The 14,346-nt window shown below is 43.8% G+C and overlaps 1 protein-coding gene across 1 annotated transcript in view; it reads right to left on the bottom strand.

Moving 5' to 3' along the window:
* LOC130490981 (keratin, type I cytoskeletal 23-like) overlaps window positions 1-1,924 on the bottom strand; it is a 29,431-nt gene extending 27,507 nt beyond the window's left edge. Inside the window, exon 1 of the mRNA XM_056864806.1 lies at window positions 1,329-1,924. Within this exon, the coding sequence (XP_056720784.1) occupies window positions 1,329-1,733 (405 nt within the window). The 5' untranslated portion in view covers window positions 1,734-1,924. The remainder of the gene's footprint in view (window positions 1-1,328) is intronic.
* Window positions 1,925-14,346: the final 12,422 nt, after the last annotated feature.

The following is a 14,346-nucleotide window of genomic DNA, read 5'->3' as shown; positions in this document are numbered from 1 at the left end:
AAGTCTTCCAGGATAACAGGAAGCAAAAATTATCTGCATCCAGAACCAGAGATGCTCCTTCTAAACTAAGCCACAACTTTGTGAAAAATCATGGCTTCTTGCCTTATATGGAAATGCAAAATTAAAAGTTATTGATCTGGTTAGTCATAAGGATTAGTGCCAGTTAAATAGATTTTATTATGAGTCCAGATTACAATCACATGGAGAATTGTGAGCTTGAACACTCATATAAAATTATTAGTAGGAACCAGAAATTCTTTTTTAAAACTATTATTATAGCGAAATTAGAAGGACTGTGTAATTATTAAGGGCAGAATGGCCCCCTTTCTTGTAGTGCTCATAGGTTCCCACAGGTGGACAATGCAGAAGTTCCCTCCCTTTGCATCATATAAAGTCATGGAAGATGGACCCTCAAAGGGAAACTTCAAAAATAAATTTGTGTGGATTGGTGTTTATAGCCTCTTGTTAACAGCTTTTCAATATCTTGCATCTATCCAATGGCTAGTTAAGTCCCACATATATATGCATATGGAAATATTTAATTAGAATGCATCATCCATTCAGCTTGCTCAAGGGTTATTCAATTAACTTAATTTAACAGCAGTCTAGGATCCACAACAAGGATCCTCTAGGCCCCTTATGATTTGCACCTGCCAGCATGTCAACAATTATCCTTTACAAATACATATAAACATTAGCCATCATTTCAGCTTCAGCATACAGAAAACAACATGCTGTGCTTAGAACTCAAATGTTTTTAACAGAGATTTAAAATGTTAATCATTTGAATCTGAATTTTTTCATTTCAGGTTTTTTTTTTTTAATTCCAGTTGGTGAGATGCTTGGGGAAAAGAAAACTAAAGTTTATCATGCTAATAAAAACGTTCCTTTCCTTTATCCCTTAGAAGCTCCTTGATCCATTGATCTTGAGCAGCATACATCTAACATTTGAGGGATGTAAGGACTGAAACAAATCTTGCCACTGAAAATAAAAAACTTTAAGGCAATAGTCTGCCATTTTGTGATCGGATTTTTTTAAAAAATTGTTCAGCTCTTGGGATGTTGTAAAAAATATTCATTTAGAAAAATATAACTTCCCCCCAACTAAACCGTTGTTAGAAGAATTAACCTGAATGTATCTTTTTCTGAAAGGTTCTCATACCTTTACCCCATTCTCTCTGTTCCGACCTTCACGCTCACACCCTTTCTTTGGGGACATTTCTGACGCATGACTTCAGCAGCAGTACCCCCTTGGAGTAGTATTTCGGATATTCAGTGCCGCCATCCAGGCTGAATGAGTGATTTACAGTTTGGTATCTCTGACTTACCTGCTCGTGCATGTCTAGAATGTTTTGCTCGTATTCCTTAAAGTCGTACTGGTTGCCCCGAGATCTCTTATTGTGCCACTCCCGGATGCAGCCCTCCAGCTGAGTGTTGGCCTCCTCCAGAGAATGCACCCGTTCCAGGTAGGTAGCCAAGCGGTCGTTCAGCTCTTGCATCGTCTGCTTCTCGCTTCTGTCCAAGAAGATGTTCCCGTGGCTCTCCCAAGCGCTTCCCCGCCCTGCCTCACAGGTCACCCAGGCTGGATTTTCAATGGAAATGGGAATATAAGTCATATTCCCCGCATGCATGCTGGCAGCCCTGTAGGGAACGACTGCGTGGGTAAAGCCGCATCCTCCAACGCCCCTGAGAGAGCTGCAAGAAAAATGATGCAGGCCTTGGCCGGCGTTCATGCTGTCACCTGTTGGAAACTGAACGTAAACACTCGGCACGCTCTCTGGACTGCCGGCACAGTCTGACAAGTGTCTCAGCCTTCCCTGAGCTCTTTTAAGCCTTTCCCTGTGGGAGTTTCCTTATGTTAAATAACTATGCCAAGAAGATTGCGTCAGCACCAAATATGCGTTTCCTCTTGGTCAATTCTGAAATCCTTTGAGCCGGCAAATACAGTTGTCATTACGAAGAACGACAACAGCATACCAAGGTTTCTGCTCTTCCTCTCCTTCTTTCTCTCTCCCCCCAGCCTTGCTGATTTTTGCATTATATCAGCGAGGTGTGGCCCCCAAAGAGAGGGTGGAGCTGAGCTGAAACAGCTCAGAGTCTGCTTCAGGTTTCTTCTCGGTCTCATGGCTCATGTGTTTTGCTGTTTGCAGCGGTGAGAAAAAGTGCTTGAATTACACACCGTGCGAAATGCCAGAAAATGGGTTCGGTTTCCTGCGTCCTTTGCATTCATTTCTGAAACTTCAAGTTATGACATCTCATTAACATTTTAATCGCTTGCAATTCCCCGCTCAAGTTATGGGTTTCTCAGGCTGTCATATGAAAAGTTACAAGGAAAAACCTTCAGCCAATTTCAGGGGTTCTGCATCAGTGGTGGACTGGGTCTAAAAATATTGGTTACCAGGAGACAAGGGGGGGCGGGCTCACCAACAGCTATAAGGCTATCGTTTAATTTTTATAAGAAATAAATAAAATTATCAAAAAATACATAAGTGGGGAAAAAGTACCTCCAGGTGATGGTTGGAGATCTCCCGCTATCACAATTGATCTCTAGGCGATAGAGATCAGTTCCCCTGGAGAAAATGGATGCTTTGGATGGTGGTCATTATACCTCACTATACCACTATACCACTATACCACACTGAAGTCCCTCCCTTTGCCAAACTCCACCCTCTCAGGCTGCAGTTTTCCCGCACCTGGAGCTGGCAACCCTAATCCAACCACTTGTGGCTGTACTAGGGTTGCCAGGTCCCTCTTTGCCACAGAATGGGGAGGTTTTTGGGGCGGAGCCTGAGGAGGGTGGGGTTTGGGGAGGGACTTCAATGCCATAGAGCCCAATTGCCAAAGCGGCCATTCTGTCCAGGTGAACTGATCTCTGTCAGCTGGAGATCAGTTGTAATAGCAGGAGATCTCCAGACACTACCTGAAGGTTGGTAACCCTAGGCTGTACTGTACGTCAGACTATGCTGAGGGTGGAAGCTGGCCTTTGGTACGTTCTTAGTGACTGGAAGGAAGAAGATGCTCTCCTCCAGCCAGGTTCCTTCCTCTGTTCTTCACCTCTTACCCCTGTTTTTCCCCTCCCCCCAGTTTCGGCAGGTCTCACGCAGAGGTTGAAACTGCAGGCATTGGAGTTCAAGAGTGGTGCACTACAAGGGGAAGAAAGCCCCGGGCTTCAGCAGGACAGAGTACACGCCTACACATACAGAGCCAGGAGGAGAAAGGTGATTGAGAAAGAACAGGCATTCAGCACCCAACTTGGACAACCTCCAGTGCAGGAGGAGCTGCTGTTCTACATGCAGGGAGAGGCTCAGTGGCTCAGTGATAGAGCATCTGCTTGACATGCAGAAGGTCCCAGGTTCAATCTCTGGCATCTCCAGGTAAAACAGGGGTGGGGAACCTTTTTTCTGCCAGGGGCCATTTGGATATTTATAGCATCATTCGGGGGCCATACAAAATTATCAACTTAAAAATTAGCCTGCTATATTTGGTCAAGCATTTAGCCAAGAGGCACGACCGGAGACGGCTCCGAGTGTCTGCCACATAGAGCGACTCGCTTTTGAGCTCTGCTGTCCCCAGCTGGGCCCAAGACATTCAGGCAGGGCAGCATCCTTCTGAGCTAGAGATCTGCCAGGACCCATGAAGGGCCAGAACAAATGGTTTCAAGGGCCTTATACGGCCCCCGGGCCTGATGTTCCCCACCCCTGAGGTAAAAGGATCAGTTGGTAGGTCATGTGAAATACCTCCACCTTAGACGGTGGAGAAGAAGAAGAGTTGGTTTTTATATGCCGACTTTCTCTACCACTGAAGGGAGACTCAAACCGGCTTACAATCCCCTTCCCTTCCCTCCCCACAACTGACATCCTGTGAGGTAGGTGGGGCTGTGAGGTAGGTGAGGCTGAGAGAGAGTGACTTGCCCAAGGCGTTACCTCAGTTTGTCTGTAACATCCAGAGTACTCAATCACGTTGGTTTCCTCAGATACAGATTTGTGATGCTGTTATGATGCTGGCACAGAAGGCCTCCATGTAAATGGAAGAGACCCATGTAAAGAGCATCACCAGTTGTCACAGCCAAGCCAGGGGTCTGCAGAAACACGGAGGCTGTTCTCAGTGTCCTGCCCATGGAAAATCTAAGTTTAGAGCAGGGCTCTCCAATGCGGTGCCTGTGGGTACCATGGTGCCTATAAACTAGGGTTGCCAACCACCAGGTACTAGCTGGAGATCTCCTGCTATTACAACTGATCTCCAGCCAATAGAGATCAGTTCACCTGGAGAAAATGGTCGCTTTGGCAATTGGACTCTATGGCACTGAAGTCCCTCCTCTTCCCACACCCTGCCCTCCTCAGGCTCCTCCCCAAAAACCTCCCACCAGTGGCAAAGAGGGACCTGGCACCTTTCCTGGCACCCCCCCCAAGTGTTTTTAGAAAGTGGGCGGGGTCAGGAGGGATTTTCCCCTTCAAGGCTTCTGATCTGATTGGCCATTGGAGATTTGATCGGCTGCACAGAATTTTAAAAACAGTTCATTGGCAGCAGATGTTGCCACAGCACAAGGACTGTTACAGGGGTTGCCAACCACCAGGTGGTGGCTGGAGATCTCCTGGAATTACAACTGATCTGGAGATTGTATGTCACCTTGCTGTATACGATATTTTTGTTCTTTAAAAATCCAGATATATCTGTAATTAGGAACGGGGTGGGGTTTAGTAATTTTTAATTTACATTTGAATTGGACGAATTTGCTTGGGGTTCCGCCCATTCCTCCATCATTTCATCTTTGGCAGTCTCTCTGATTGACTGTGGGTGGCCTGTTAAAAATACTTTCAGTATCACCAAGAAAACATGCTTGGAGAAGCATTTTTGTGATGCTGTATGATGCTGACTGCCCAGCAACTCTAGAACTTCTTTCCCAAGAGATTCACCAGAGTCTGAGACTGAACATGTTTCAGACACATTGTAATGTTTTTTCTGTTATTTGGAGATGAGGGAAGATGGGAGCTTGCCCATGGCCAGGGCTCCAGCAAACTGTCTGACCTAAATGCTCCTCACCCTCATCCTGTCTGGGGGCTATTTGTAATTGCAAAACAATAAAATGAAGGGCATTCTGTACATGCCAACAGAGTTGCTTTTTCCTCCTGTAGGCCTGGTGTTGAAAGAGATTTTGATGAAAATCTCAGCTGTGACCTGTGTGTGTTTTAAGTGTTGTTAAGTCGCTTCTGAATTATGGTGACTCCATGAATTAATGACCTCCGAAACAGCTAAGGTTGCCAACCTTCAGGTACTAGCTGGAGATCTCCTGCTATTACAACTGATCTCCAGCCAATAGAGATTAGTTTACCTGGAGAAAATAGCCGCTTTGGCAATTGGACTCTATGGCATTGAAGTTCCTCCCCTTTCCAAACCCTGCCCTCTTCAGGCTCTGCCCCCAAACCCTCCCGCCGGTGGCAAAGAGGGACCTGGCAAACCTAAAAACAGCCTTGCTCAGGTTTTGCAAACTGAAGGCCATGGCTTCCTTGATTGAGTCTTCCTCTGTTCCTGCTGCCTTCAACTGCATGAGAAATTAATGTGATGGTCCAATAGTTGCTGCAGTCTTTCACGTCTCCTTTTTTTGGAATGGCAGTGTAGGTTGGGCATTTCCAATCTGCGGGCCATTGTTTTGTTTCCCATATTTGTTGGCATATTGTTGTTAAGATTTTGAGGGATTCTGTTTCTGTGGCTTGAAATAACTGTTGATATCCCATCTACTCCTGGTGATTTGTTTCTCCCAGTTGCTTTGAGTGTAGCTTTCACTTCACTTTAGAAAATGGCAGGTTCTTCTTCAAAAGATTCTTCTTGGAAGGAATTTTTCATCCTTTCATCTCTTCTGTATACTTCTTCAGTTTATTGTTCTCATATTTTCTTTATTTTGTCCAGTTAATATAATTCCATGATGATCTTTCAGCATGCCTGACCATGCTTTAAATTTCCCTTGATTTCTTGGATTTTGTGGAACAGAGCTCTTGTTCTTCCTTTTTTGTTGTTCTCGTCTATTTCTTTACATTGATTATTATGATAGTTCTATTTGTCTCTACATGCTGGAATGCTGCATTTAGACTTCTGATTCTGTCACCTTTTCTTTTTGCTTCTTCTCTCTCTTTATCAATTTTAAGAGTTTCCTCATACATCCATTGAGGCGTTCCATTTCTTTTGGCTACAGGAATAGGCTTTACACATTCTTCCCTGATAATGTTTCTGGTTTCAAACCATAGTTCTTCTAGTTCCTGTTCACTTGAACTTAGTAATGCAAATCTGCTCTTTACATAGTCTTCCAGAATGTTGTTTAGATTGTATTTTGGCACTATGAATGTTTTGGGTTTTTTTCTTCAACTTTATTCTAATTTTCTATATTAACAATTCATGGTCTGTATCACAGTTGGCTCCTGGTCTTGTTTTAGCAGAGAGAATAGAGCTTCTCCACATCTTCCACTTACAATTATGTAATCTTTTGATTTCTGTGTTGTAAAGAGATCCCTTCTGATTTATCGCCGCAGGAAAAGCTCAAGAAGCCATAACTAAAGTCTATATTGAGTTAGCAACAATCTCTAGCCTCCTATTAAGAGATTACAGCTGCAAATTATGGACGTAAACTTATTTAAAAGATCAAAATAAGTTTAACTTGTGGAGAGTTTGAGCTGGCACATCTTATCTCGACGCCATCTTGGAGCTCCTCCCGATTTCTATATTGGCCATCCGGTGAAGTTAGGGTAGTCAATCTCCAGGTGGTGGCTATTACAACTGATCTCCAGCCAATAGGGATCAGTTCACCTGGTGAAAATGGCCAGTTTGGCAATTGGACTCTGCAATACCCTGCAAGTCCCTCCCCTCCCCAAAACCATCCCTTCCCAGGCTCCACCCCTAAAATCTCCAGGTTTTTCCCAACCCGGAGCTGGCAACCCTAGGTGATGTCCATGAATACAGTCATCTATTTGGTTGCCTGAAACATCAGACATGGTTTAACATTGCCTTCTTCTGTGCACTACTAACCAGGGCACTGTTTTTGCCTGTGATATATCCTATGCCAGTGTCACCTTCCATTACTGCTGCTGCCCAGTAGCTACCCTTCAAGAATTTCTCTGCCCCTATCACCACTGGAACTGTGTCCCGACTCACTTTAAAAGGCCTAACTATTCAGCTTCAGTGTCAATGGCTGATCACAATAAATATATGCAAAACGGCTGGAGGAACTAAATCTAAAAAAGAAGAATTGTAAAGGGAGTTAAGAATAAAATTGTTTTATAAAATTTTCCAGTTCAGAGAGTACTTTACACTTACCTACTTAATGCTGTCGCTGCCATCATGGCTAGTAAATAATTATAATTAACATCACTATCATCATTACCAGCTAAAACTTAGTTCTTGTTCACTATTATGACTCGCACCCCCCTCTCCCTAGGCTAAGGAATGGCAGTTTAAGAACATAAAAATTGAGTTGCTGAATTAGACCAAAGTCCACCTATTGTATCCTGCTGTAGTGCGGATTTGAACATGGGTCTTGAATGTCCAGTTATGGTCCAATCCACTCTGTTCATGGCATCTGACCAACCAAATTTTCCTCTTTGGTGATAATGGCCAGACTCTGCAGATTCTGTATTTTGTTTCTGCCTGCATGGTGACATTGATAATGATCAACCACAAACTGATGAATATCTTCTGCCAACATTTATATGCTGTCTCATTTGGACTGAATAAAGTAGTACAGGGGATCTGAAAAGGAATTGTAGGATTGGAATGTGTGTGGTTGAGACATGCTTTCAGGATAATGCACATAAGCCCATCACTCAGCAGATCAATTAGAACAGTTTTATCACTGGAGATTTTTTTTAAATGACTGGCATCTGCTGCTCTTTCTGCTGCTGGCAACTTACCACATTGTTCTTCATCTTGGTACCCAAACTTTTGAACCATTAGATTCTGCAGGGCACTCTTTATGTACCTCTTGGGGTTCTAGCCAAAGGGCTGTCACTCATGTGCCCCTGGGAGGAGAGCTTTGCCTCTTTGTTCATACTTAGAAGGACAAAGCAAGCTCCACCCCACTCACTGACCACCATGAAGGAACCAGAAGAACTGCTTCTTTCCTTAGTGAGAACAATGGAGAACTCCAACTACATTTGTTCTCCTGACAGTACTCTTGACATGCATGTCAGATCAGCCAGGTCTTGACATGCATGGCAGTTTCTTCCTCTAGGGTCACCAGCACCTTCCTCTATACTAGCTATGCATTCTCCCAATTGAAAGACTGCACAGAGAGAATGAAGAAGAAAAACTGACTGAATGATGGAAGAATTTCAAAAGAAATGGGAGTTATATTTTGATTATATAAAGTAGAAATTATAACTTAGTAAAGAAGGGTGGAGGCTTACTAATACGTAAAAGAATAGTAATATAAAGGCAGTAGACTTATTCTGTATATGAAATAGTCAAGTTTAGCATAGCAGATCAAGAATAAAAGTAATGCATAGAATTGCATTAAGTATTGTATTGATAGCAGTGAAAATATTGATGTAAGTTTCAAATAGATTATTATTTTTAAAAAATACCTAGCATGATATGAAGATTAACTCAAAACAAACTTCCTGGAAGACTGACTATACTGTATGCAAGTGAATGATTGTGTATGTAATGTGTGTTATTCTTTTTTTCTTTTTCTGCATTTTTTAAATAAAAATAGATAGATAGTTTATTTACGCCCCTTAGCCAGATAAAACCAGAAACATGGACTAAAATATTCTTACAAACAAAGAATTACAGTCCGAGTCTTATAACACTTAAAAAAAGAAATAACAACCGAGACACTTCTGCCAATTGGGCTAAGAGAATGTTCGATGGCGTTGAATTTTCATTGCTGCCGAGCAAAATTTCGCAACCTGTAAAGTGATTGAAGGATTATCCCCTTGTAGGAGCAACTCAATGTTTTCTTTTCTTTCTTTTTTTTAAAAAAACTGGCTGTTTATCTGGAAACTGTTGTCTTTGACTGATCATCTGTGCAACTTGCCCACCTTCCACTCTACAGGCATATCTCACTTTTAGTGGAGGATTTTCTATTTATGGTGGTTGCAAAAAAGAGTTCAGTTTGCCACTAAGCAAGTGCGCAGAAGCAAAAGACCATGAGTGCCATCTCCCTCGCTTGTGCGCTGGAAGGTTCCTGGAGATGAAACTGTGCCATCATAGAACTTGGTTGTGTGATGACACAGGCGGCCACTCAGAAGGTGTCAGTTGGCGCCCTTCGAACTGTAGTACCCTGGGCAGCTGCTCAGTTTGCCTCAATGGCTGGCTAGTTCAAAGGGCAGATGACTGGGGAAGGCACTGGCAAACCACCCCGTAAACAAAGTCTGCCTGGTAAATGTCAGGATGTGACGTCACTCTATGGGTCAGGAATGACCCAGTGCTTGCACAGAGGACCTTTACCTTTACCTTACCTTAATAGGAACCTGTACTAAAATGCTTATGTTTGCCATACAGTGTTCAAAATTCTAAAAAGACCAGGGAATTCCATATAGCCAAAAGCAATGCATTTGCTGTGGGTAAGAAATATTAACTTTGATTATCCTGCATTAATTACAAATTAAGACTATTTGTCCAAGTTACAGTATACATGTGGCTTTAGGAATGCAACTTTAATCTTAAAATCAACATTCCCCCCCCCCCCAGAGTTTGCACACCGATTTTCAGGAATTAGACTGGAGCGTCAAGTACATTGGCACTGATAAGTGTATTACCTAGTTTTGTAATTTTGGAGCAGATTTTCTTTGAGCATTTTCCAATTTTGAAATTTAGTTCTTATTATATTTTAAATATTTTGCTTATGTCATATACGTATTGTTGTATATTGCTTCTTTTTTTAATAGGTTTTTTTAAAGAAGATGTCACTTGGTGGTATGCACTAGGGCTGCCAGGTCCCCCCTCTCCTCCGGCGGGCGGCTTTTGGGGCAGAGCTGATGGGATCGCGTGTGTGTGCACGTCACTTCTGGTTTACTCTCGGAAGCGCCGCATCGCAAGGGGCCCTTTACCACTCAAACTCACAGTTTAAGTAGTATAAGGCTCCTCACGATGCGGCGTTTCCGGGAATAAACTGGAAGTGACCTGCCACGGTGTGTACACACACATGCACATTTGCCTGCCGACCCTCAGCTGGTCGGCAGGCAGTGGGGTGGATTGGCGGGGGGTTGCCCGCCACCACCGGGCACCTAGCAACCCTAGTACGCACACTTTCCAAAATACTGATAATGCATATGAAGTATGGCAGCAAATGTTTCCACAAGCTATCAGCCAGCAGGATATAGGGCAGCGTTAGCATTGGAAGATGGCAAAATGCGTAAGAGCTAAACTATACCAGATCATATGAACACATGAAGCTGTCTTATGTAGAGTCAGACCATCAAGGCAGTATTGTTTCCTCGGACTGGCAGTGTTTCCAGAATCTCAGCTGGTTTGAGATTTTTCACACTAACTGATCTGTTTAACTAGACATTCTAGGGATTAAACCTGCCAGCTGCTGCATGCGAAGCAGATGCTCTGCCAGTGAGTTAAAGGTCCTCCATCAAGATGGCAGAAGATCAATGATCAGATCTCTCACGTTAAAAATAATAATTAAAGTAGATGTGGGGATCAGTTGGGTAGGGACAAGCCAAATAACAGCTTCCTCTCTCTCTGTGGGTATATATGTGTATGTGTGTGTGTGTGTGTGTGTGGTTTAGAGTGGCAAAATCTCATGGGAGAAAGGCCTGGGTCTGAATTGGTCCCTCTACCCTGGCTCCATATAATCTCCCCCTATCTTCTAATCTCCCTCATTCTCTGTAGCCCTTTTCACACTAAAAGTATTAAATCCATGGCCGAGTTTCTTATGACAGTGAGGAAGACAATCTCACTATGATTTTTAATCATAAAGAAGCAGAGAGAATGGCAACGCTCAGCAAAACCTTGTCCAAACACATTCTGACTTGTTCTAAACCTACAACTGTGTTGTTATCGTTAAAGGTTGCCAAATCTGCTGTTATATCAACGGCACCCTCTTCTCCGTGTCAATGGGGCCCAGCATTTTCTCATGCTCTCTTTGAACAGGGAGTCCCAGTCTTCTTTTAAGATTTATGTGACTTTCCATAACTGCTTGCTGATGACTGATTTTTCCTTGGAGGAATCTTAGCACAAAGCCCTTGTTGACTTGAGCAGAGCTGGGCAACTTGCCTTTAACACTTAACCTGGCAGAGTGAATGTAAGTAGGAGACGAGAAGCTATTGGAAGAGAGAGGAGACGTTATTGGAAGGGATGCATTTGAAGAGTGGGCTAGAGTGACTCTTTCAGGGCTGGTACAGCAAATCTTACTTTTGGTTGCCACTTTTTGTTATCAAAGGTTATGAAATCCAGGTATGGTTGAACACCTGGGAGTGCTTTTCATTTGTGTAGAGAATGCTTGCTTGCCTGTTGGGAGATTGTCCAACTATTCTGTGGAATACAGTGCCACAAACCCTATCTTGTACCTGATTGCGAAAGGTGGCTGTTGCTCCACAGTTCACAGAATCATAGAGTTGGAAGGGACCACCAGGGTCATCTAGGCAATCCCCCACACACAATGCAGGAAATTCACAACTATCTCTCCCCCCACACCCCCAGTGACCCCTACTAAATGCCCAGAAGATGGCCAAGATGCTGCACTGTCTGAGAAGTGGCCTAGGGTAAGGTCTTCACCTGAGTTGGGGCCATGATGCAGGAAGAGGGGTGATAACCCCGTCTCCCCTACGCACACACACGGGCACACCAAACTACTATTTGCTCCATGGGGGGGGGGAGAATACAGGTCCACATATGGCAAGTAAATACAGGTTAAAAAAAGGTAAAGGTCCCCTGTGCAAGCACCGGGTCATTCCTGACCCATGGGGTGATGTCACATCTCGAGGTTTCCTAGGCAGACTTTGTTTACGGGGTGGTTTGCCAGTGCCTTCCCCAGTCATCTCCCCTTTACTCCCAGCAAGCTGGGTCCTCATTTTACTGACCTCGGAAGGATGGAAGGCTGAGTCAACCTTGAGCTGGCTACCTGAAAGCAACTTCTGTTGGGATCAAACTCAGGTCGTGAGCAGAGCTTGGACTGCAGTACTGCAGCTTACCACTCTGCACCACGGGGCTCTTTGTAAATAAGTAAATATTTATTAAACAATGAAACAAGAAAATTATAAAATGCAAGATGCCATTTAAATTATGATAAAATACAGTATAATTGCAGTTTATCCTGCCTGGCCATCAGTTCTAGCTGGTTACATTCTTTGACACCAGTTTAGCTCTTATCTTTTTTAGGTGCTAAAGCGAAAAGTGACAGCCTATGATAAATGAGTTAGTGTCTGACAACAAAAATACTAATTCATCGGAATCAGGAAGCAAGTTTAACACAGTTAATATCGTACGAAGGAATTTCCCCCTAGGTATTGCATAAAGAGGACAAGCTAAAATATAATGGGATAAATCCTCTACAGCGGAGCCAAATATAGCAAATATTAGTATGGACCAACAGAAGCAATTTGCGATGGAAAAGTAGCATGGAGGGGTGGTACGAATCACTGCCATGATCTAATCCCCTCCCTCTCCCTGCAGCCAATTGCATTTTTAAGAAGAAGAGTTGGTTTTTAAACCCCACTTTTCTCTACCGCAAGGAGCATCAAAGCAGCTTACAATCACCTTCCTCCCCCACAATAGGCACCTTGTGAGATAGCTGGAGCTGAGAGAGTTCTGAGAGAACTGTGACTAGCCCAAGTTCACCTAGCAGGCTTAGGGTCGCCCGGTCCCTCTTTGCCACCGATGGGAGGTTTTGGCTGTGGAGCCTGAGGAGGGCAGGGTTCGGGGAGAGGAGGGACTTCAGTGCCATAGAGTCCAATTGCCAAAGCGGCCATTTTCTCCAGGTGAACTGATCTCTATTGGCTGGAGATCAGTTGTAATAGCAGGAGATCTCATCTAGGGTCTGGAGGTTGGCAACCCTAAGCAGGCTTTATGTGGAGGATAGGGGAAGGAAAGCTGGTTCTCCCTATTAGAGTCCACCACTCATGTGGAGGATAGGGGAATGAAACCCGGTTTTCGAAATTACAATCCGCCACTCTTAACCACCACACCGTACTGGTACTTTTAAAAACTGAGGGACATCCTTACATCACATACAGTTTGGCCTTCATGTTGTTGAACTCGAGAAGAAGGATGGTCCTCGTAAAGCAGTATTTACTTTGTACAAAAAAAGTCTACTGGGGTTCCTCAAATTCTGTATATCAGCAAACAATAAATCAGTACATAATGTATCCATCTTCAAACATGGAGACTTTCCAAGAACTTGCAGTCCTTTGGCATTTGGAGCAGGAGTGGAAGGAGGAAAAGATGTCAGGGTAGGTGATATTCTAAGCCTAGGAACCTTGTAAGGAGGAGTGTAAAGGGCTGAAGCTGTGCCCTCTGATCACGAGGAGTCCTCCCAACAGGCAACATGGCATGTTTAGCTTGCTTGGCTAGTCCTAGAACATGCTCGCATCCTTCTTTAATGAATCAAGATTTTTAATTACATCCACAGGGATATTTGAGGTGTCAATTTTTAAAGCTGACTTGTTATTTTATAGAAGTGTCCTAAGAGGAAAGAGGGCAATTGGTATGTTGTTATGGTTGCCAGGTCCCTCTTTGCTACCGGCGGGAGGTTTTTGGGTGGAGCCTGGGGAGGGCAGGGTTTGGAGAGGGGAGGGATATCAATGCCATAGAATCCAATTGCCAAAGCGGCCATTTTCGCCAGGTGAACTGATCTCTATTCGCTGGAGATCAGTTGTAATAGCAGGAGATCTCCAGCTAGTACCTGGAGGTTGGCAACCCTATATATTGTGTTGAAAGTTCTCTGTAGCCCTTAGGCTACACTCTTGGGCAAAGCCAAAGTTTAAGCAGTGTAAGTCTTCTGAGAAAGATGAATGCCTTTTTGTTTTAACATGCCTTTGGGTGATGTGACTATTTTGTTTGGTTTTTGTTGGAGCACTGATGTAGCTACTATTACGTAATGTATTAAGGTGGCTTTATGGAGAGGTTTTATTATGATTCTGATGGGGATTGAACCTGGGACCTTCTGCATGCCAAGCAGATTCTCTACCACTGAGCCACAGCCCCTCCCTGGAGCATATTGAGCTCCAGCTCTCAAGTTGTTGAGAGCAGGGACACATTTAGAGACCGGGTGCTTCAAGATGAGATGCCATGCTTGAGGCATCCTCTGTCATTGGCTATCTACTCAAGTGGCCCCTCATCAGCTGAAACGGTACAACCAGTTCACCATGACCTGAAAGGATAAACAGAGGGTAACCCAAGTTGAGATATGTC

Source organism: Euleptes europaea, chromosome 18, assembly GCF_029931775.1.
Source record: "Euleptes europaea isolate rEulEur1 chromosome 18, rEulEur1.hap1, whole genome shotgun sequence".
Classification (NCBI taxonomy): domain Eukaryota; kingdom Metazoa; phylum Chordata; class Lepidosauria; order Squamata; family Sphaerodactylidae; genus Euleptes; species Euleptes europaea.
The sequence above is the reverse complement of the archived record's forward strand: the minus strand, read 5'-3'. Positions and strand labels throughout refer to the sequence as shown.